At 39.4% G+C, this 25,776-nt stretch overlaps 1 protein-coding gene across 2 annotated transcripts; it reads left to right on the top strand.

Annotated features, from left to right (window-relative positions):
- Positions 1-6,040: 6,040 nt before the first annotated feature.
- On the top strand, positions 6,041-11,158 carry LOC125881803 (agouti-related protein-like). Of its 2 annotated transcripts, none has more exons than XM_049565156.1 (3): positions 6,041-6,434; positions 9,130-9,209; positions 10,117-11,158. In XM_049565156.1, exons 1-3 carry the CDS (start codon positions 6,266-6,268, stop codon positions 10,306-10,308), a joined length of 441 nt encoding a protein of 146 aa, XP_049421113.1. In that variant the 5' UTR covers positions 6,041-6,265; the 3' UTR covers positions 10,309-11,158. The 2 variants fall into 2 exon arrangements, with proteins under 2 accessions (XP_049421113.1, XP_049421114.1); XM_049565157.1 differs by having other exon boundaries at positions 9,133-9,209.
- The last annotated feature ends 14,618 nt before the right edge of the window (positions 11,159-25,776 follow it).

Below are 25,776 nucleotides of genomic sequence, written 5' to 3' on the forward strand. Positions count from 1 at the left end.
CTTTTAAACACACCATGTGAAACGGTACATGGGCAACTGTGCACTCAGTGGGTATGGACTAGTAAACTTTATTTTGAATTCTGTTACACTAGTGGAGGAGTGGGGGGCACTACCTGGAGGACTAGGGGGCTCTGCACCATGTGTGGAGTCCACCCCGGTCTATCTGGGTTGGGGTGGTCTCTGTGGCGGCACTCCCTGTGGCTGTTGGCTGTGGCATCTCTCGGTGCGGATGGCTCCCCATAGGTGGTTTTTCCTCACCTGGTGCCTCAGTGCCCTGCCGTGTTACTATTGGCCTACTGAAACCTGATTTGTTTGACACACGTGCAAAGACAAATGGGGATACTGACCTTGGATGGTTAGGGTCAGGACAGCCCGTTGGTCGCAGGCCATAAACAGGTCAGGTTTCTGGTATGGATCAGGTGATGACAAGTCTCCTACCATAGAAGGATTGTCATGATATTCCTGAGCTGCACAGAGTTTCTGGCATTTCATTGGCCATTTTGGTTTTTCGAAATATGGGTTGCACTTAGAACGGCTGGCCAGTGGGTTGTGTTGTATGGCATAGCACACACACACACACACACACACACACACACACACACACACACACACACAAACACACACAATAGAGTGGTCAGACAACAGTAGAGAGGCTGCAGTGCAGGCCAAGGGAATATAACTTGATGACAACTGTGCTTGTTACTGTAAGTAAGTGCAATAACCAGTACTTAATCAATACACACGTTCAGCATGTAGAAAGCCATATTACAATCTGCTCTGTCCGCATGCTCTTATTTGCTGCCATTATGGTTTACAATCAGTTTACACAAGCACATCGTGCTTGTGGGGCTTACAACAAATTGTTAAACACAAACTAAAATGAAAGAAAATGACCTGCAGACAAAATGTACCTGAGGCAGTCGACCTGCAGACAGTGAGTCTCCTCAGTAGACAGGAGACAGAGAGCAGGATGAATGATTGATACTGATGTCTGTTCTTCATGCTTAGATAATGTCACTCAGTGTTGTGATGTCAGGAGGAATATTTATTTTATTGACACGTTAGACTTGTTTCCAGTGAGATATTACTGAGTTTATACAGTGAGTTTGTTGTTGTCGTAAACATGACTGTTGCTTTCATGGATTGACTAAAACTATCCCGTGTAAGTGACCTACAAGGGAAACGTCAGGAAGTCAGGAGGTGAGGTGTGTGCATGTGTGTGTGGAGGAGAGGGAGTTACTGTTAATACCACTTGTTACGTTTCTGTGCATTGATAGCTCTCTTTAATTGTGTTTCTGCATTGTATGAAGCTCCTCGGTCAGATATATGACTGAAAATGTATTTTTTTATTTTAATGTGAAACACTATGATGATAAACATTGATATTTTTACTACATTTATTTGCTTTTGTCGAAATTTTGTCCTTACCAAAAGCTAAAAAATCGTTTTCAGTAGGTTGCTCGTTACTGAAAATGTCAGGCCCGTCGACATTTTCTGGTTTTAAAATTAGGCCCAATTACATTTATAATTGATTAGCCCAGCAATACTTGAAAAAGAAAACTGTCTACTGTGGTGATCACTGTGCGTGAAACGGGTAGTGTCTCTAATCACAAATAGTAAACTTTATTCCTATACCACTGAGTGTTTCACATGAAAACAGACATAATGGACATAAAACAGCCAAACAAGGTACTTCAATATGAAGGGACATTTAAAAACAGTTTAAAACATGAAAAGTGGTGGTGATTTGACATCCTATTAATCTCATATAGTATTTCTTCTTGTGTCTGTCTACTTAATACATTGGGACCCAGGATTTCCGAATTAGCTGACCAATTCTTCACAGAGTTGACATAACCGCCAACTGTTTGCTTAATAAGTGTCCCCTATTCAAATATCTGCTGGGGACTAGGAACACATCAATCACCAGACCCCCTCTCTTTCTCTCAGTGAAATTTCAGTTAAGACAACAGCACTGTGAGAGTAATGGTCTTGAACTTCATTAGTGCTTTCAACACCATCCAACCCCGTCTTCTGAGAGAAAAGCTTCTGGTGATGCAATGACACCCTGCAGCCCGGTCTACCAGAAATGACATTTGTATACAAAATATTTGAAACTGTAAATGTGTTTTGAAGGGAATGTAACGCTGAGTAAACTATGTTTTCTATTAACATAATGAGGAAATATTGCTAATTAATACCTGGCAAAAAAATGTTGATACTATCAGCAAAACCATGTACTTCAGTTGTTTTATGGTAAAATAGGCAATCAAACAATACAGTATCCACTAGTAGTGACTACAACATTCTAACTTTTATTACCTTTTTTATTAATATGTATCTAAAGCCACAATCTTTCCTTAACCTTAATCAAATTCCTACCCAAAGACAGGTGTCTTTGTTATTACATTTCTTATTAAAGTGTAACCAAAATCACCATCTTTCCCTAACCTTAACCAAAGTGCATCTGTTGCCTAAACCTAAGACAGGAGTCTGGACGCCAGCCTGAAGATCTAGTGTCAAGGTCCTGCACTTTTTACGTCTAAGCCCAACAACCTCCCTCTGCAGCTGATGCAGTACATTAAAGTTATGTTTCATTACCTGAAAGAAACAGCTCTGCGTATAATCCAGGCAGCAAAATGTTGCCACAATAACGTAATCAAGAAAGCAGTTTAACATACAAACATTATTTCTAGAACACAAGGTTGTGCCCTGACACTGCATCCTGCATTACAGACTTCCCCACTGGTGCCATCCATATTCACATTCTACACCCCAAACTCAGGTTCCTGCCACCTACAGAACTTTTCAGACGATTCCCCCATTGTTGGTTGCATCAATAAACATGAGGAAGAGGAGTGCAGAGGACTGAGAGGCCCTGTTTACTCTCGGTGTCATCTTGCTTCTCGGGTGATCCAACCTCAAATAGAGAGCTCTCAGTCTGTCTGTTCACACCTGGCGTTAGAATGTGTCTCCACATGCATCTCGTGTGACCACTTGCGATCAGATCTCACTTCCCCCTTCTTTATACAAATAAACACATACATCAAAAACCAAATGTGTTGTTGTTTTTAACTTTAGTAAAATACAGACAGTTCCTTGGCATGTTCAAGGCAGACCAAATCACCCATGTTGGACTTAGCTGCCAGGACCCTATTGTTTTGCTGCATGTTCTTCTTCTTCTTCTTCCGAGGAAATCATACTTCCCATGCGCAAAAAATCACCAAACTTTGCACAAAGGTCCAGTCCCATGCCAGATTGCCTCAGCTGCAAAAACAGGACAGTAGTCCTGATGGTGGCGCTACAGCAAGCCTCTAAAGTTCAAAATTTTGAAAATTCACAACAAATCAACCATATGTGCTACAGATTTGCAATTTTCACCAAAATGTAGCCCCAATACTGAAGAAACTTTTGTACATTTAAATTATTATTGTACTATTGCAAATTATAAAGTCCATCACTCTGTTTTTTTCAAAAACTGTAAAACTTATTAAACCTATCTCCTCCCACAATTTTTGCTCAATTGACACCAAACTTCCTACAGAGCATCTTCAGACTGTCCTACACAAACGATCCACACAGATTTTTGATTTATCAAAAATTGAACCTACAGTGCATCCAAATGTTTGACTATAAATGGTATTGTAAACATATACTTGCAAATTCTTGCTAAATACATTTTCAATGTTCATTAAAAAATAACAAAATTTTGGAGTCATGGTAGATGATGTTTGGAAAATATCAGAATTTTATATCAAAAACTGAATTTTTTACACCATTTTGAATTTTGCTCTCATCGAACAATTGGGGTCAATGCAAAATGGCATTTTTAAACATCAGTTTTTCACTTATGGAGCCAATAAATCATTGTTAAAAACAAATTACCAACATCTCCATGCTGTCTAGATGCAATTTGTGTATTTTCATATTTTTGTCGTAATAACTGAATTTTTGACAGCCGTTTGAAATCTGCCTTTACACACTAACAGCTGCTGTCTTGCACACAGGTGACTGGCTTAGTCAATTTGTGAAGCTACATGTGACATTTCTGTTTGCCAATTAGCTCAGTGAGATAGAGGATGGTTCTTGGTGTTGAAGATTGTGAGTTCAAGCCTCAGCTCGTGCAATACTTCCAAATGAGAAATCTACCTAAACATTTCATAAAGGTCCAGTCCCATGCCACATGTCCTCAACTGGAAACACAAGACAATAGTCCTGATGGTGGCGCTACAGCAAGCCTCTAAATTTCAAAACTTTGAAAATTCATAACAAATCAACCATATGTGCTACAGCTTTAGAACTTTCACTTTGAAATTTGCTTTTTCATGGCATGGATGGCTACTGTCTGGCACCCTGATGTTTGGCTTAGTCAATTTGTGAAGCCACACATGAACTGTCACTTGCCAATTAGCTCAGTGAGATAGAAGAAGGTCGGACATTCTAATGTGAAAGTCCTATGTTCAGGCATCATGCTATGTGGATTAGAGACAACCAAGGTTAAAATAATTATGATCCAGGCAGTTTCGCGGAGAGACAAATACTCTTTAGCAACACTTTTCCCTGTTATCCCTCGTCTCTTTTCCCTGTTTATTTGGCTTAGCTATCAGTCAATATGCAGAGTCTATCCAATAGCTACTTTTACATTTTAAAAAATGTTTTCATCTTTGTCACCATGGATAATGTTTAGCTTTAAGTTAGATCAGGCCAGTTTGTTCATAATTGCTAGCAATTAATGTTATTCTTACTTTCTTGTTCTTGAGTTTTTTCTTTCCTTTGTATATTATGAGTCTGATCACTTCAGCAACTCATGCACAATTTGAAGGGCATGCCATAATTGTATGATGTAACTTCTATGTTGTGATATGCTTTGTCTTAGTGTGTGTGTTGCTCAGAATTGCCTAATTTTGCCTAAAATTGCCAGACCCCGACTATTGCTGCACAGCAGCTATAATTAAATATATTTTTGGGGCTTTTTGCCTTCATTTGATAGGACCGTTATGGTGTAAAGAAGGGGGGACTGACAAGCAGTAAAGGGCCATGGGTTGGAATCAAACCCGCACCGCTACAGCAGGAACACAGCCTTTGTACATAGGATGCCTGCTCTACCAGGTGAGCTAGTGGGCGACCCACTACTGAAATATTTTTGATAGAAAATACGAAACCATTTCTATCAAAGTCCAGTAAATACAAATTACAACATACTTTTTCCTATTTCAAATTCATATTTCAAATAAATTTATCAGAATTATTGCTGATGTACTTTAAACTTCATATTCCAAAGTATACAATCAGTGCATAAATCAATAATTAATTAAATTAATTACTAATTTCTTTGGCACTGGGTGACCAGTTACAATTACAATGTAGGCTTCTTTCTTTTGGAAACGCAGGGAGTACGTGAGACAGCCCTGAAGCATAGCAGTATATATGTTTTGATAAAGAACTGGCTAAGAATCATTCCCACCGTCAATTACATAAGAGCTCACGTTAAAGCCAAGCAGCTGCCCTTGAAATCTGATGACCTTTATCAGCATGGGAAGTGGATATTATTACATATGAAATACGTTAAGCACAAGAGAGCTCGATGGTGCTCTGTACTTTGGCCAAGTGTTTAGGGAAAAATGCAGAAAATATAGGCAGGGCATCCTGAATACAGTTAGAAAAAAATGATATAACAATAATGTCACCTGGACTGTGTTTGAGTCCAGAGCAGGACCAAATTATGAGAAAGACAAATTCAAGCTTTTCTCACTAAAACAGCTTTGAAACATATTTTATGATATGCATGGAGCCCCTTTAATCTTATCACTGAAACTTTCCGGTTGGAAAGTACGCTTACGTAAGTCACTCAAATTATTCAGGGTCCTGAATGCAGCATGGATACAAATGTAGCTACAGGAATGAATAACGCCTGTTGTTTTACAATATAATGTCTGTAACAAGTGCTGTTGCGGATCTGTGGATATCCTGCTTGTCTTAAAGCCACAGCAAGTATCTCCCTGGAGCTATAATAAAATGTTGGAGACCTGTCGGCGTCCACTAGTGTAAAACTTTAACTGAAACCATGCAGGTCACTGTTGTTTGTTGCTGAGAGGCGTGAGGAGAGGGGGCGGGTACTGTGCGTGTGTAAACCTGCCTCTCTAATAAGTTTTAGCAGGAGCAGAGTGAGAGGAGACAAAGAACAAGACGTCCAGATAACGACTTGGATATACATACAGTCTGCAGCTGCTGGCAACAGGCGAGGATTTCCTTATCGGTCAGCATCATGGCATCAGACGAGAGGCGGCTCGTTACAGTCAGGATGAAGCTGGTTATCATGTGCCTGTGCATGCTGCATTTGTCTCTGACCAGTGCTGGACTCTTCATCCGCAACGATCTGCAAACTGCCCACACCAATGTGTCAGTCAGCAGGGGAAAAGCCTCTCAGAGTACAGGTGAGTGCACGGGCTGATAACACAGGTAATAAAAGCAGAGATCAATAAATTCAATAATGAAGACTTACCTGTTTATAACTGTATAAATGATTGGCGGTTTAAAAAAATAAAATAAAGGTCACTATGAACAAGCCACCTGCAATATTTATCCTCATGAAAATATCATAGAAAAAACATATAAATGTCATAAATTCAGACATTAAGTATTTGTAAAGGAAAAAGGGGACTTAAAGTACTACACAACATAAATGGTTAAACTTACAACTATTTAACTATGAAGTTTATTTTATATTGTGACCATGTAAATGTTTATTTAGCATAATTAATATTCCTAAAATGCCCATTTCCAGTAGAGCTTTAAAGGTGCTACAATCCCTCATCACAGGACTAAAGGATCTAAAAGTGATGGATTTCAATCTGATTATGAATGTACTTTTAAATGTACCATGTCATCAGAACTTAAATTGATTTGATCCTCTTTTCTTGCCAAAACCTAACCCTAAAATCCTGTATATAATGTTAATAAAGCTCTCAGTATGGTATGGCTGGGGTGGGGTTGCAGGGCAGTGGTTATAGGCTCAGCTTTAGGATCTCTTTGTATGATAACTGCACAAGTCTGATGATAAATAAAGTGATTGGATGCAACATGTTTTGTTGATACCATTAAATTGTCACCCAGTTAATTCTATATTTTATATGAATGTGTCCTGAGCCATGAAGCCATTAAAATATATGATGTATACATTTCAAAGTGCCCATATAAGGCTGCTGAATAACATACATGTCCACCTCATGTGGCACCATGCCGGCTGTAAGGTGATCTGGTGTTAGTCTCTGCCAAGTCATAAATTAATATCGAAAACTGGAGGACGTAGGTATCACTTAAGCTTACACACATGCCTCTCACTGCTGTACAAACTTGTACTGACTACATTACTGTACACACTTAATGCAATAGATGTTTCAACTTTATTCTACACTGCATTTCCATGCGCTTTACCGCTACAGGGACCTGCCCTTGTTCTTATCTGTCTGTTTCTGTGTAAGTACACTGAGAGCTGTGGGAAAAGAGTCTAACTCCTTGTATGGATACACATACTTGGCAAATGAAGCTGATTCTACAGATCAACTCCTCTATACACAAGTTGTACAATAAGACACGTGAGTTTGGATCGAAAGCAAGTTTGAAGTTACAGTATTCAAGGGACTTTTCCTAACAAGACAGAGTTATACACATCCAGATTTACGACGGCATAAATTTAGCAGACTTATAACTCTTAGTGGGGAGTGTGCGCTTACAGGATTACAGTCAGAGTACTCACAGTAGCACCAAATCAAGGGTGTACATGGAAACCCATGTTTGGCACAACTTGGACTGGAGTATGCAGTGTGTCAACCTGGGGAAACACCATTTTTCCAAAGCAAAACCCCTCATTAATGTATAATACTACTTAAATCGGACATCCAGAGCTAGCTGAACAAAATTTAAATCTGGTGTACGTGTCCTTATGTGAAGGTTAAATTGTTTTGCTGGTGCTAATCCATCATCATCAGTGTGACTGTGCAGTAAATTAGATTTAACAGTGAAGCCTGAAAACAGGCAGCAAGGCCTCTGGGAATTGCTGTCAGCTGTCTAGAATTGAGAAGATCTTTAAGTGTTTGGGTTTATCTCTCAAAACGAAGTCCCATATGTTGTTACAGCACAGCCTGTGTCTGACAGGGTCATTTATGTCATTGATAAAATATACTGAAGGTGGAAATTCAGTTTACTCTGTATTTAAAATCCAGTGAATTCATATTCTTTCATAATCGTGTTATGAAAATGAAGTTGTTATTGCATTCCTTTAGTAAAATGTCAAATATCTTATTATTTACTATGCACTATATGCACAGTGCAGTAGTCTGTATAAGTGCACAGAGATTCATTGGAAGCTGAGATGCAGCTGGTAGCAGGAATCAGACTCCAGACTCCCCATGGATTTTCATCAAGGCCCTCTGGTGGACAGAGAAGGAAGTGACAGGGAGCAGGAGAGGCCCATCTTTAATCAATTTCTGTGTTTTGTCTTGTGATTACAAAAGAATTGTATTATGATCTTGACCTAACTGACTTTGTTTGCTCGTCATCAGGAGATATTTACAGTGCTCTAGAGCAAGGGTGTCAAACATATGGCCCAGGGGGCCAGAACTGGCCCGCCAAAGGGTCCAATGTGGCCCTGTAGATGACTTTGCACACCTAATGTTGATGCACGCGTGAAGGCTGAGATGTTTCAGGAGCAGTGAGCAGATACGCCCATAAGAGACTGCCTTCTGTATCAGACATCCATCTGAAAACGATATGGTTTGAACCCTGCTGCTGACACTGACAAAACTTAAGATTGTAAGGCAGGGGATTACTTAACCTGCTGTTGTATTATTTAATTATAATTATTGATGAAATAATGTGAACATCACTCTAATTTTGCTGCTGGTAAAGGATGGGCTAATTTGTTTACTGTATATATGTCTGTGTAGCCTGTGAATTTCACCAAGGAAACACTTAAAATTTTATCTTCATCCATATGGCATCATAATGTATTTGTTGATTATAACTGTATTAATAATCAAACTAATAATAATGTTGTAAGATAAATATAGTGGAGTAAAAAGTGCTGTTCTGCAGAATTATTTCCTAAACACAGTCTTGATGTTGTCTCAGCAGGATCTTCGAACCAAGGCAGACAGAGACCACTGTTTGCGAGGAGAGGACAGTACGAACGACAAAGGATTTATGTGCAGGTAAGATCTGGGTGGCTGATATTCCAGTCACATTAAGCATCGGTCCCTAGTTAACGGGAAGCGTTTGTGCCTTGCAATACATTAATTATCTTTAAGGGTCTAAAATCTTGTTTTTTCTTAGTTCTACACACTGAATTTTGTTTTTTATCAATTGAAAAAAAAAGTCCAAAGGTTCAGCTGCATTTTGCAGAAACACACACATCTGATCATGAATGGATTCTGAGATGACTGACCATTATGCCACCTCACCGTTGTGTATAAAAGGTATAATCAGGGAATGGGGGGGGCACAGTTGTCTCACCTTTGAGCCAGCATCGGAGGTAGTAACAACGCCAAAACAATGTCTGTATAAACAGGACAGCTAGCAAGACGAATTCAATCAACATATTGTGTATGTGACCGGCTGCAGGAGATTTAAAAAGAAAGGAATAAATAAATAAAATAAAGGAAGAACAGCAGTCGACAATGTTCGCAAAGTGGGAAAACAGTGAGGTCCAGGAGCTCCTTACCTTGCAAGCAGAGGATGAGATAATGCCATTGTTACTGTTTAGAGCTGTTATATGTCACACTAGAGAGGTCGACACCGTTGTGTTACATGCCACACCCATCATGCCGGCTATGTAAAGTCACACACTGAAGTGGAATAATGTCGCCTGTGTAAAGATGCAAAGGCAGCATAAAGACTGGACTTTGTAGCGGCCCTATAACGCAATCTCCATGTAAAAAGGGCTTCTTTGTGTCTCTTTGTAGTCCTTTTATATGTTTCTTTAATGTCATTTTAAGTCTCTTCCTGGTCAGGATTTGTTGAGTGACTTTTTGGGATAAGGTGATAAAGGCAATGTTACACTATCACTTGAACCAAATTTACCCACTGTGTTTCTCTCTCTCTTCTCTCTTTACCTTCCAGAAGCCCAAAGCAGTCCCTGTTCTTCCAAAGGATGTTCCCCCTCCTTCTAAAGTAGCACTCAAACCTGTGAAGCCCAAGTGCTCTCAGCTTACACAAAGCTGTATGCCTCAGTCTGGCTGCTGTGACCCATGTGCCAAATGCCACTGCCGCTTCTTCAATGCAATCTGCTACTGCCGGAGGACAAAGTCGTAATACGAGGAGAGAGCATAAAGGACACAAAATACACCAGAAACGAGACACAAAAATAAGCTCAAACACACACTGCAGGCCAATGAACAGAGATGCCGTCACCCATGCTGCCACATCACCTCAACACACAGACTGATGCATCATATGAATGGGACAATAGACATCATCTCACAAAGTTAGCCTCTTAAGACAATAAAGGCACATTTGAAGAAGTTAAAAAAACTTTAATACCTCTTGTGAAAGGCAGCTGCTTGGAAAAACTATTATATCACCATATACTTAAGCTTAAATTCTTCTTTAATACTTTTATTGTCATGGGAATTCCTTTGAACAATACTTGTTGTATGTTATCAGTATTATCATTATTGTTGTTATTATTTTTGATGTTGCAGACGTGGTATTTCACCACTGTTACAGTGTTTCAGCACTGGTGTCTACATATATTTTCTGTATGTGTTTTGTTTTATTGATATTATTATGACTCTACATGTGTCAATTACATAACTGAACTTTATCTGATTAAAGAAGTTTATTATCAGCTCGAAGTCACAGATATTTGACAGCAATCAGGTATTAAATCAATTAATTTAACTGTGCTTTCTTGTGTTACTGCTCTCCTGCAAAATGAATTCATACCACATGGTCTCTTCAATCGACTGTCTCTAGCTGCAGTCTTTAAAGTGTCATCTTTGGGTATATTAATGTGTGTTTGAAACACAAGTGCTAAATGAGCACAAGTACAAGCCCCAAAGTAAGGTGAAACAGAAGACTACAAACATGACAGTGAGGTAACGGTAAAGCACAACTGGATTGTTTGGATAATAGCATTCATGGCATTCATCATTGATAATACACAGACAGATTTCTGTTTTAAAAAAGCTGATTTTTGTACCTCAAAATAAATGTTGCCAATTATTCAGAACCACATTGTTGCATTGGTCTTACTTGGTCAAACTATGTGACGTGATTTTTTGTAAACAATCTTTATGACTGTTAGCCATCGAAGCATTTCTTTGGTCAGTGACAGACCAGTGTATTGTGTAATACTGAAAACATTATTAATAAATTGTTTTACATTTATTATGTTACATTTATTTTGTGAAATTGCTTATTTGCCTGCTTGCCAAATGTTAGAAAAGAAGAAAGATACTAGGGGAGAACTATTTGGATGATTGTGTTATGTTGGTAACTTTCAATTCAATTCAATTTTGTTTATAAAGCCCAATATCACAAGTCACAATTTGCCTCACAGGGTTTTACAGCATGTGACATCTCTCTGTCCTGGGACCCTCACAGCAGAAAGAAAAAAACTCCCCAAGAAACCCTTTAATGACAAACTCTTCCAGGATGGACAGACGTGCAATAGGTGTCATCTGTAAAGAACAGATCAACATGATAAATGATCCATAAATTACACATTGAGAGAGACTGCGGCTGGGTATCATCTCAGTGTGAAAAGATAGCTTTTTTGGCAGTGACTGACGCCGAGAATCGCTGCCCAAGCACCAGATTTCAACGACTTCTGAGTGAGACGAGGTTGTCAAATGTTACGTCTGCCCCCAAGTGCAGGGGCGATTGTAACAACACATGTTATACCTAAATACTAAGGACCACAATAAAATCCCAACCATTTTAAACCCACTGAACAGCTAAAGTCAGTTTAACTGAAACGGTATAATTAATCACACTATTATACAAACATATAGACATAACTTTTACACGTATGAGACATCAGTTTGTCCACTGGCAGGCAGAGAGTCTGTACAGCAAATATGTAGCTAATGCCAGCTGGACACAGCTGACCTGTCTTTAACACAAATAAGGATCTGCTTGATCCTTATTTACCACAAATCAATCGACAAATTAATGCTCCTGTAGAGGCTAATTGGGATGTGTTAAAGAAATGTCATTTAATTCAAGGAGCCCATTATCACAAATCACAATTTGCCTTAAGTGACTTTACAATCTGTAAAGCGTACGGCACCCTCTTGCCTAAGATCCTTAATTCAGATGAGGAAAAATTAAATGGAGAGAAAATGGAAGAAACGTGAGGAAGAGCACTCAAAGGGATCCCCAGATGTTGTGTGCACCAACCAACACAATAAAATTACAGCATAAACATCCAAATGACAAAATATATACAGATTGTAAACACAAGCAGAAACTGGATCCAGGAGGATGTCATTGTCCTGATCTGCCCTGATCTCTTCTTGATGCACTGTTTTCCTCTCGGTTTAATTCCATTTGTCATTAATGCTAAGTGTTCCCTGTTGTTACTCACATCTCCTGTTTCACAGTGCTTCCTGTGCTTGTTTTTTTCCCACCAGTTTTCATTGTCGGCCCTGCCCTGATTGGTTTCAACTGCCTTTCTCTAGTCCTGCAGTCAACCCACCTGTTCTCACTTTCCCAATTATTGTTGCCTACTAATACCTGCTTAGTTCCTTTGTTCTTTGTTGTTTCCTCTTGTGGTTTCCCTGTGTTCTTGTTTTTTCCTGCTACCTGGTATCCATCTCATCTGCCTATAAGCCTGATATCTTTAATTAAAGTACTGTTTCTGCATCAATCTTCCTGCTGTTCTGCATATGGGCCCTTCCTGCCTGTGCTGCTTCAGTTAACTGTGACAGTCAAGCAGCAAGATGTCTGAGAGAGAGCAACACAATGTATAAAAATAGAGATGAATGGGATCCTAACACTACGAAGCCATGTGAGCAGTGATCTGGGAAAGTTTTATTTGCAGCATTTTTATGACCTTCATGACAGAACACTGTGTCCTAAAGGGCAAATTGGCTTTTTACCACATCATTGCAATATTGACTAGAACTCAACTTCTTCAGAACTGAAGACGCTTTTTGGATAAGAGGTGAAACATCTTCAAGAAACTTAAGGGTTCCCATGACCTGGATGACTAAACATCTTCACCAAAACTGCAATACTGACTACATTTACACTCTACACCAGGGGTGTCCAGCCCTGCGTTCCAAATCGCATACCTCTACTATATACTTTTAGTATGTACTGCAGCTGCCCTTAAAAAGTATGTAGTGTAGTATGCAGTATGCATGCAGTATGCATACTATTGGGACACACTACATCCGCCATCACATCGCTCCCTGAACTCCGACCCTCTTGCTCACTTCTGCCGCCGTCCATAGCGCCACATTTGAATATTTTGTGTTGTTGTACTTCGGCTATGCAACAAATCTCCTCTCATCCAGCTCGCCAGAGTCGTGCATACCGTCGGAGGTGCCAGAGAGCTCTGTTGCTGTTATGTCATAAGGTATGTTGTTGTTTCTAATAAACTGACGTGTTCACGTAAACAGTCCCAAGCCTATTATTAGTGACCTGTCTACTGAACTAGTCACCAGTAGGCATATTAACCCCCTTCACCCACAGCTCTCTGTTGCTGGCAGATATTTGTTGTTAAATATATTTACAGCTATGCAGCTGCTGGCACTATATTCTGTCTGCACGTGAAGCAGCCTTATATTCACATTACTTTTATTTGTAGTGTAACATACTTGCACATTCTTACTACATTACTTAATATGTATTTGACTTTTAGTATTTATATATTTACTAGTCTATACTGCTCATACCTGGCCCATAGTGTATTCATATTTAGTCATATTCATTCATTATTTATACCACACTTACACCACTGCCTATACTGATAGAATCTTCTATATTGTAGTCATAGTTGAACCCTAACATTGATTATACTATAATCACAATAAAGTTGAATGTTGTAACCGTGTTCTTGCAAAACTGTATGATATGTGACAGTATATAATCAGATCATTGCAGTCCTAATATGTAGTGTCTTAGAATCTCAAATTAAATAAATCATGTATGAAAGGAAGTGTGGGCATTGGTTGTACACGCAGCTCAGTCAGTGTGACGTGACTTCCGCTGCGCAAAGGATTGTGGGTCAGAATGGCCAAAGAAGCATGCTGACATGCATACTGTGAAATATGACCGGATGTAGTAGAACATCCTGGTACTTTTGGCATACTGCATCTGACATACTATGTATTGGGACACAGTAATTATTTTTCTGGCATGCTAAATAGTATGGTAGTATGGGTATTGGAACGCAGGGAAAGTCATTTTACTTCCTGGGCCTCATACAGCCCAATTTGATCTCTAGTGGGCCAGGCCAGTAAAACCATTGCAAAATAACCTATAAATAACAACCCCTTCAAATGTTTCCCTTTTTTAGTGTGAAGAAGTACAAGAAGACCCTGAAAACATTCATCCATCTATAAAACAAACGATCAAGAGCCCGTGATATACTGAGAAGCAGGCTTTGTTCACCCTATCCCTGCATCCATCCCCCCTTTCACAGTGTCACTTGCTGCTGCTCCTGCTCCACTGTCTCCTGAAAATAGCCCAAATATGTACAAATTCAAAAGTATGTCTCAGTTTTTCCACATTCAGTCAGTCTACTACTCACTTTTACATGTGACTTATTTTCATAATTTTCCACTCCCACAAAAGTGGAAGCTGTTGAGGAGGCAAGTTAAGTCAACTCCCTACCTTACAAACCATTTACAAATCTGGGGCCATATTCACAATCATTCTGAGAACACTCTCAGAGAGCTCCTGTCTTAGCCTAAAAACTTTTCATACAGTAAGGAGTCCTAGCTTAGGAGTGATTTAGGAAAGTTATCATAGCAGCTCTGGGCAGGGAAGAGGTAGAAACTTCTACCTGAGGTGTGGTTGACTCCCTAGGTATGATGCATTATTTTAACAGATGTGATTGGTTGTCAGAGGCATGCCCTTTTGTGAGCCTGCATGGTGTGGACACCCAGTGGAAATTAAATTAACTGCTGACTGTGAAAGTGGTGCATTGTTGGGTTTTTCCAGTTTTCCAAATATCTTAGTGCTGTGATCACTTTATTTCTGGTGTTATATCATCAGATAGGAAATGTGTGTGTATCCCTAATAACATCAGCCACAAATATTATCCCTGCTCGATCTAAAAGGTAGTATTTTATTTCTCACTGTCATCCAGCCTTTGGAGAATATTTCTTTGTGTTTCCACCATTTTCTCCTCTGCTTCAGAAACTCTTAAGCCCCTGAGAAGATAAAAGAGAATAACTTTTAACTTTCTAGGGACCTAGTCTAAACTTTTTTGAGAAAATTTTCACAATTCTAAGAGTTTTCTTTTTTCTCTTTGTACTAGAAAGCTTTGAGAATACGGCCCCTGAAGTTATGTCAGTACTGTAGCAGCAGGGTTCGACCCATATTGTTTTAAGATAGAAGTCTGATACAGATTATTTTGTACTGAAGCTGCTGGTTTACAAAATTTTGCACAATGTTCAATACCTTTAAATAGGACCATAGAAGTACTTATTGTTATTTCAGAGAGCTGTGTTCTGGTCAGGGTGGAAAAGTCTCTGAGGCAGCATTTTACATGAAGTATCTACTCACTGTTTAAATTGCTCCTGACTCTGGCACCTCGTAGACCCCGATCACGCAGAAAGCATTTTACGGGTCCCATCGAGGCCCTGCATGCAGAACTTTGTGTGTTCATATTAAACATGCAAAAAAAAAAGAAAACACTAGCCAGTGCATGCAGGGCAGAATGAGGTTGCTACCCATTGATTATTACCATTAAAAACAATTAAATTTTGGTTTTGTCTCAAACTGAGCCCCCAGGACACACTGAGATTTCAGGCACTACAAACTCAGGAACTGAACCCTCCATACAGACACTTCTGTCAGCTGATCCTGAAACTCACTAATCAACTAACCCCCATTACCGTTCAACCTCAGACCAGCACTCCATTCCAACTACTAAATAGAGTAAACTAAATTATTTCATTAACAAAACACCTATCTGGAACACTGAACAAATTAAAGCTCAAAACAAACTTCATTCCCATCTGGCCCTAAACCACGAGTATACACTGGCACAGTATCTCTTTACTGTCAGAGATACAAAGCAGAGACAGATCCTGACCAGATACAGACTCAGTTTAGCCACAGAGAAAGGTCTTGGTGACAGATGAGGTAGAGACAGAGATGCACTTCCTCTTAAAATGTGACAAATATATTAATATCAGAGTGGAATACTTAAAGAAATGGGTTATTCAGAAACTTCACAGAGCTGTTTTTTGTACGTAATGGCCTGATGTTAATAACACTACCTAAAATATAATTTTTAAATTCCCAATTAGATGTCTGAAAAACAATGACCTCACAAATAAATACACCCTTGAAAACACAAATCAATAATTTCTCTGAAGTTGCTAAAATCATAAATGTTTGTGATATACATTACATACCACCCTGTTGTTTTAGGAGCAAACATATTTGCTGTCATGGTGACAGCTGCTCCATCCTCCTCCCCTCTGTTCTCTGTCTGTAATTAACTTTGATTTAAAAGTGAGATTGTTGAAATTCTCCATTGTTTTACTGCATAGTTACCATCAAAGGGGCTGTTTTTTCTTTCATTTTAGTCAGGGCACAACAGCATTAAAACAGATTTATAACAGTTAAGATGACAGGAGATGCTTGTTCTGTGTGTTAGTGTATCATTGTGTCTGCTGGACAGTGTCACAGTACAAACTGTAACTGGAAAACAGGACAACTAGACAGTCGGAGAGGTCTACACCTTTTTGGTCATGAAACACTTGTTCTTCAGCAGGCGCGCAGGAGATTGGAACGCAGATGGCATGAACAAAACTGGAAGCTTACAATCTCTCGTGGCAAAAATTCATTTTAATGGGTCTGCTGCCAAGCTGCATGTTTCTTGCACTTAAAAGGTCAAAGGTCAAATTTATTTATATAGCACATTTAAAACAACCGAGGTTTGCCAAAGTGCTGTACAATCTAGAAAGCACTAAAGTATTAAAATACAACTATAGAAATAGAAAAATACAGTATTAGAGCACACAAGAGTAACAATAGAAAACAAAATAAAGTGCACAATAGGCACAAAATTCAATAAAAACAGTCCATACATCGGCAATGTTCGGCTCAACATGCGTCAAATGCTAACGAGAAAAGATGGGTCTTCAGCAACGACTTAAATATGTCAAGATTCTGGGCAGATCTAATATACAGTGGTAAGCTGTTCCACAATTTTGGGGCAGCCACCGCGAAGGCTCGGTCGCCTTTAGTTTTGAGCCTAGATATCGGGACATCTAGAAGCAACTCATTTGATGACCTCAGAGCTCTAGCTGGTGTGTGAACATGGATGAGTTCAACTAAGTACTGGGGGGCCAGACCATTCAATATCTTAAAAACAAACATCAAAATCTTAAAATCAATCCTGCAGTGGACAGGAAGCCAATGCAAAGAGGCCAGAACCGGTGTGATATGGTCACATTTTTTCGTGCTGGTCAAAAGGCGAGCAGCAGCATTTTGCACTAGCTGCAGACGCCGCAAAGAACGTTTATCTAAGCCCACATACAGAGAGTTGCGGTAATCGAGCCTAGACGTAATGAAGGCATGGATAACTCTCTCCAAGTCTTTGGGTAAGAGATAGGGCTTTACTTTGGCGAGCAGGCGAAGCTGAAAGAAAGCACCTTTGACCACAGAACCAATTTGCCTATCAAACTTAAAAGCACTATCAAAAGTGACACCAAGGCTTAAAGGAATACTTCACCCACAAAATGACCATTTGTAAATCTATTAGTCATGCCGTGTTATCTTGAATTTATGGGGGGAACTTTGTTTTTTTTGCATGCCTCTGCGGAGAATGTCAAACATATTGATTTATTTATAGACTGGGAATCACGTTTAACAGCTGCAAAACTATATAAAAAGATCCTTTTACAAACTGTCACATAATATGTGCCGCATAATCCAAGTCTCACTTATTCAGTCATATGCTCACTACTTCCTCTGGCTTTGAGGAGAGCAAAGATATATTTAACTTTGGGTTTAGTTTTTAGTTAAAATGCATGTGTTTGGGAAGCACTGAGCATATGAGTAGACATGTGAGACTTGGACTGTACTGCATGAGTTGTGTAAGTTTGTTTAGTTTTGTTTTTATATAGTTTTATTGCTGTTAAACATGGTCCCCAATAAATCAATATTTTTGCCATTATCCTTGGAGGCAAAACAAAGAGTTTTCTTCCCAAATCCAACATTACATGGCATGACTAATCAATCAGGCTGTTCTTGTGCACAGTTTGTGCATTTTAAAGTAATGAAGTTAACTTAGGTTTGGAAGCAGGGCTACGCCTCAACCACACCTCTAATTACCTGCCAAGTCTACTTATACCTGATCAACCCATCCTGCTCTGTTTGTCTCAGATTTCTTGACCCACCCTCTCTTTCCCTCCCCTTCATCCATCATCCTCCCTACCTCATACCTACCAACATTCCTTCATCTTGTCTTCCCTTCTCCCCTCATCTTTTCTTATTCAGTCTGGTGCATACCGCTGTCATGTCTTATTCTAGGTACAGTCTGGGGGCCTGTAATTTGCTCTGATGGATAAATGCCTGAGATGGACCCCCACACTGAGTTGCCCTCTTCCCGATCTCCAGTAAATCCTCCCAGATCAACCTATCAGAAGACATCCCTCTTCCACCCCACTTACATCCACTCACAAGTCCTCAACAACTAACACCTCCTGAATGACAATTAAACATTTAAATGACAAATTGTTGTGGTGTGGTCCTTGCCAATGAAATGCACCAAAATTTGTACCTATATGTAAATGCTTCTATCAATGTCTATGTCCAATGTGCTGATAGGGGTAAAGAAGGAAGATGTCCTGTGGCAGGTTGTGGCAGCAAACATAACACAACACTTTCCACAGGAGACCGGTGTTCTGAACTGTGTGACCTTTGACTCATTTTAAGGTATGTTCTCACCTTGTTTCTCTTCCTAAACCAAACCACAATATCTTTACCTGCCTAAACCTAACCTCCATACCTTTATGATAATTACCTAACTTTACGTTAAAGATATAGAGTCATTCGTGGGCTGCTAATTCGCAGGATGTCATATGAACTGTTGTGCTTGCATTTTTTGGGTGTATTCCTTTAATCAGTATCAGTGCATATAAACTTAGATCTCTCTTTGACACTGTAGCCAAACTTACCCAAAAACAGCCAACCCTTTAGCTGCAGTGCAATATATCAGTTGGTCTCTGTCCTTTTTAAGTTTGAGTCTTCTTTTGAAACATTGGGTGCATTCTGAATCACATACTTTTTCTTTTTACTTTTAGTAGATACTGCAGCAACCTTTAAAAAGTACACACTGATGCATACAGTATGCACACAATCAGGATATACTACTGTCTCATAAGTTATGCCATATAACTTTGACCCTTTTGCTCTTATATCCGTTACCTTGGAGACAAAACAAAGCCCATTTCCTGAGCTTCCTCTGCTGTTGTTACTTTGCAAGTAACAACAGCAGAGGAAGTAAGTATGTAGTTTAACTTTAGAGTTATGATTGCCTAGATTCTAACATATTATATTTGAGGCAGTGAAATTAGGCTGCACATGCATTTCTCTTTTATTGTAATTTTTGTAAGTCATGTCCTTTTGTTGTTGGTCATCACTTAATTGAATGTGCTGTCATCCATCACTACGACTTCTGACAGCTGTCAAATAGCTGTCAATCAGCTGTCATCTGTTTGCAGTTCAGTCGACATGACGTATCATTCGCTGTGCAGAGGATAGTGGGCCAGAATAGCCTGAAAAGCATGGCGGCTTGCATGGGACATACTAAACCTTTTTCTAGCACACTTTATAGTATGGTAGTATCAGTACTGAAACTCACAGATTATCTAAGCCAATACAAAGTTCTAAACCTACCACCCACCTCTTCCAACCCCTTCCAGCTAAACTTTAGATCTCGGGCCATTACTGGGCCCTCCAGAGCTTAAATTTGTCAACTTGTTTCTTACGGATTGCCTTCCTCGAGAAGATTCAGCCTCTCTTCTCTCTGTCTGCTTGTTTTACTCTCCTATCTGTCTGAATGATGTACTTTAGTTTTGCGTCTTGTGTGCCAGTGTAATCTGTCCTCTTTCCACCCTTGAGGCAAATTTATTATTATGGGGCTTTATAGATAAAATGTATCCTGGAACACATTAATTGTAAGCAAAACAAGAAGATTTTACAGCCAGGGAGATTTGAACACTTTACCAGTCTGTACTGTTATTTCATGTTCATGTTGTTATATACCTGCTGCAAATCTTTTTTATTTTCGTGGAAATCTGCTCTGTTGAATTATGAGTTAAAGATCCAGTGTGCTGGATTTAGTGGCATCGAGCAGTGAGGTTGCAGAACTGAAACTGAAAAGATATAAAACTCCCCAGTGCCAAGAGTGTAGGAGAATTCCAGTGGCTGATGGAAAACGTGAATGGCCTCATCTCAAACCAGTATTTGATTTATCTTTTCTGGACAACCGTAGAAACAACATGGCTATAAAGATAGAGATTACTCATGTCACAAACAATATGATAATGGTGTTTCATATGCTGGGAAAGATGAAGTTCCTGCGATGACAGTCATATCAGCTGTAACTTGAGACTGAGATATCATAAATCTAACAAAGGTTTAGACTAATTTAATTATTCTTAAAATATTGCTCTAGATTAAAAAGAAAATAAAGGTATATAGATTGTTCATTGGTAGGTCAGGTCTAGGTCTTTCTTGGGAGATTGCCTTAAGGGCTTTCTACCAGTGAACCTTTACTTGGTATGATTTAGGAGAAAGATCGTGGTTTGGGTTATATAAATAGCATAAGCCCTAAAGGCAAACTTCTCCCATGTGCATGGAGGTCATGGTCAAAGGGTCAAACTCAAAACCCCTCCTCTATGGAAATCCACAAAGAACTGCAGTTTTTAAAGTTAAGGGTTTTACGCTTTTCTGGTTGCTTTCAGCAGTTGAGAAGCAAGACAGGCGGACTTTACTGGGTCTCGGGTAGCTGCAGCATTTATTCATAGACAAGCTGAAATCTACACTGTATAAGTGCGACCACTTGACAACTTCCTTGTCGACACACTCACAATGCACAGCACCCCACCCCATTGAGGTCATGGCACTGCAAAATAAAAGCACTGTGCCAGAAATTCAGTGTACCTAAAAATTAAGTGTGTGTTTTTACAAACATGACACGTTTTCAGGTCACTTGCGATCCATTCAGAATTTACCCACAATCCACTTTTGGACCATGACCCACCAGTTCTAGAACCACTGATGTAGACTGCGAGGGGGTCATCCCTATGTTTCCCGGGTTCTATGTTCCCCGCTCAACCAAAAAGGGTTCTATGTTTCCCACTGGGCTGAGTGGGGAACATAGAACCCGGGAAACATAGAACCTTTTTTGTGTAAGTGGTACTGGTCTGCATTTGATCAAGGTGAAAATCCTACCCTGAAAATGAATTAAACATGTAAAAAATGTATGTATTCAAAGTCAGCACCCAGGGTGAAATGTACTTGAAGGAGCACAAACCTGCTCAGTCTGCAATGATGTGTGCTTCTGGATGGTTTCTCCCCTCAAATCAAGGGGGGGAAACTCCATTTAGAGCTGACTGCCAAACAAGAGAAATATGGCTCCAGTTTTTGTGAAGCAAAGGGAGTCGGCAAACATCCTCCCTTATTCCCCCAGTTTCCTATCCAGCAAGAGTATGAATTCTTGTCTCCCGTTTGAAGCATATCCCACGCAATATCACACAGGCTTGCCTATAAATATACACAGCAGTAAAAAAGTTTGAATTTGTCAGCCACAGAAGCTTGATTCAGTACAGTGACATGTGTTGATACTCAGGGGTGGATTATGAAACAATGGGCTCTTGGGCACCAACATGCAAAAGGCCCCAGTACCTCTCCAATCCCTTCTGATTCCAACTCATCAAATGGACCTAAATGTCAACATATGACATGCTAGTAGGTAGCTTCTTGTGTCAGTTTTGGATGTTCACGGACGGTGACTCAATTGACACTTAGTACTCATTATATGCATTCAGTCTTTTCAAAATAAACTTACAACATAAGTTTATTCCCTTGAATGTAGGCACCAGAAGTCCCCAGTTAGATTCACGCAACAAAAGCATGTGGTTAGATTTAGGCAACAAAAGTCTGTGGTTTGGTTTACACACCAAAAGCAAATGGCACACAGGTTGACCTCTCCTATGCAGGAGCCAGACACACAGATTTTGAGGTTTTTGCCTCATTTTTTGTTGTTGTTGTTGTTGTTTTGTTTCTCTTCGAAGTCATTTTGTGTCTTTTTGGGTTATTTTGTGCCTCTTTGCAGTTCCTTTGCATCTCTTTGTCATTTTGAGTCTCTTCCTTGTCAGTATGTGTTACAGTGATGAAGTGAAGGTCGGGGGGCCCCTGGCACTTTGGGCCACTATGCCCGTGACTGGTAGGTCCATTCAGTAATCCGTCCATGTTGATATTGAAACTGAAAATAATTTCTTCCACAGCTGTTGCTGCACAAATGATCAGTCCACCGGGGGTCAAGTCAGATCATGAAATGTAAATTCTTCTTTGTGCAAACTTTCAAAAAATCAAACAGCACTAAAGATAAAAAACATTCAGTGTAATATTTATGTCTGAGATTTGGCTCAACACTGAGAAGTGTGTGGATTTTGAGTTGAATGAATACGACGGGACTTACATAAATAGAAAGAACAAAAAATAAGGGGGTTTGTGGATAAGCTTCAATTGTATGGTAGTGGAATGTATGACAGCAACTGTTAATGATGTGCTGGAATGTATCACCACATAAAGTTGCAGGGGAAAGAAAACTAATTGTTAGCTATATGAAACACCTGGAACTATCACAGAAATATTTAAGAATGGTATGGTAACAAACCTAAGTGCTACAGGCAACTGGACTTGCTTGAACTCAAGATATATCACATAACATTATCATGACATAGAACTAGAAGACTGAGAAACTTCACCAACATATGGAAAGAATGTTTGCCAAGAAAAATCAAAGGGTTTTTTTTATTTGTGATTTTACTGACCTGTAAAATCCAAGCAAGCACAAAACAAGCGAGGACTTTTATCAAAACAATGTATGACATGAGATTTTATATGGCCATTAGTTGTTGAAAAACATCACACTGTGCCTCTCTAATACATAATAAGTACTAACACAAAACTGGAAAACAATTATGAAGAAGAAGAGGCTGACAGAGCAGAATTATAAACTTTTCAATAGAACAATACAACAGAAAATAAAATTATACAGATAATGTGTGGATCACAGAGGGACTACAGAATGCCTGTAAAAAGAAAATGTACTCTATATAGAGAATTCATAAGGTATTTAACTCCTAGTGCAGAAAAAAAAGAAAATATAGAAATAAGTTAACAAATGATATGAGTATATGTAAGAGGGTCTACTATGTTAAAATATTTCAGGATAAGAAAAACAGCAGTAAAGGCACCTGAAGTGTGTTAATCATTAAACAGCATTGTTAGAAAGAGATCTAGAAAGTTACCGTCAGTTTTTTTTTTATTGGTAATAATAAGAGATAATAATAAGGCCATAATAATAAGGTTTAGGGGGTACTTTTAAGTAACTTTGTAACTTGTCCTTCCAAACTGATACATTTTTAAGCAAAATGAAAATCACAAAAGTTATAAAGACAAAATAAAGACACTGATGATGAGGCCACAGTTGGTGGGGTTTCCGAGGCCCCTAAAGGTCAAAATGTGGTCATGTTTTCCTATTCCGAGTCAAAATCCTGGCAGCAGAGTTTTGGGTGAGCTGGAGGCAGGAGTGAGAATTTATTTAATTGATTCCAGATTCCAAACTGGTGGGGCATGATCCAAAAGTTGGTTGCCGGTCCATTCTGAATGGACCGCAAGTGACTCGCAAGCGTGTCAGGTTTGTAAATAACACATTTAATTTGGGTTACTAACAGACAGCTATGTGATAGAGACAGCGAAGTAGCTCAACAACATGGTCAAATACAAGTATGATGCTATTAAACTGTGTGGACCTTGAACTAATGACTAAGGAGAGATCTTGACCCTGTGGCTGGACCAGTTAGGAACCACTGTTCTAGAGAGCAGTTACAGTAGTCTAACTGACTTGTTATAAAGGCCTGGACAATGGTCTCTAGAATCTATTGAACAAATTTAGGTTTGTCTAAGGTGAAGTTTTGTTTAAAACTGAGGTTTTTGTTTAAAGATCTGCAATCTGCAATAACAGGACAGTGAACCAAGGCTATTTGATATTTGGGTGTCTTCACTATCTTGACTAGCAGTATGATATCACTTTCTTATCTGCATTTAGCTGCAGGAAATTATGTTATATCTACCTGTGGATGTCATGAAAACAGTTTAGAATATGCAGGATATACTTTTATAAATTAATCCCTGAGGGGAAATTTCATTTTTGTCACTCTGTTGTCATACACACAGGCCCAAAATACACACACATGCATAAAGAGGACCTATACATGCATTAAATGGAGAGATGTCAGAGGGAAGGAGCTGCCTTGGACAGGCACCCCGAGCAGTCAGGGGTTTGGTGCCTTGCTCAAAGGCACCTCAGCAGTGCCCAGGAGGCAAACCAGCTCTCCAGCTACCAGTCTACACTCCGTATTTGGTCTGGACAGGGACTTGAATTGTCAACCCTCTGATTCCCAACCCAACTCTGTATGCTAAGCTACTGCCACTGGTTGATAGTGTTCTGATATGTTTTCAGGATCACAGCTAAGACAGATCTGAGTATCGCGTGAGTAAAAGTGAAAACTGATATAATGTCTTTTTTATGTATATGAGAAGATAACTGGATCCAGCATGGAACCTTGGGGAACTCCACACTGAACACATGCTGCAGCTGTGTTGATGTGGAACCAAATACAGCCAGATGTTGTTTGTTTATCATATACTCACTGCAGGCAACTTTCCCTTTCGGATCAGGGAGTTTAAATAGGCACTTCTCTTAACATCTACAATCTTTTCATATAGGGGGAAAAATACATGAACAAACATGTGCAGTTGATGTGTGCAGACAGATTCAGCCAGAATTCAGGTACAATAAATGTCAAGGACTGGAGAAGCAATATGAGGCAATTATTCCCAACGTGTTTATGTAACCGACCAAGCTTGCAATTTTTTCAGTGAAATATATCATGAAATCTAAATACCTCCACAAAGCTATCCAAAGACAACTGCAATATCATTGAAAGTACTTGTGATTTTGATCACTCTGTCAAATCCTGGTTTTGAATAGCACCAATCACATGCCTTTATAGCTTTGTTTAGTAGAGGTTGTATCCCTTTCAAAGTCTGCAGACTATCCAGTAAGTCATGTTGGTCAGTATAAATTCCAGTGGTCTTTACTTTGTCAAGATAGCCATTTGTATGTCATAAAGTACACCAGCACTTTACCACCACTTGACCCCTCAATTGCTGGCACATTTAGCCAGACCTTTTTTCTCCTCTGCCACTGCCCAGCTGATCATCTATCTTTTGCTGATCAGCTGAATCGTTCCAGGAACATCTGTTACACTACTTTAGACTCAATGGTTC

This window comes from Epinephelus fuscoguttatus, linkage group LG21, assembly GCF_011397635.1.
Source record: "Epinephelus fuscoguttatus linkage group LG21, E.fuscoguttatus.final_Chr_v1".
NCBI lineage: Eukaryota > Metazoa > Chordata > Actinopteri > Perciformes > Serranidae > Epinephelus > Epinephelus fuscoguttatus.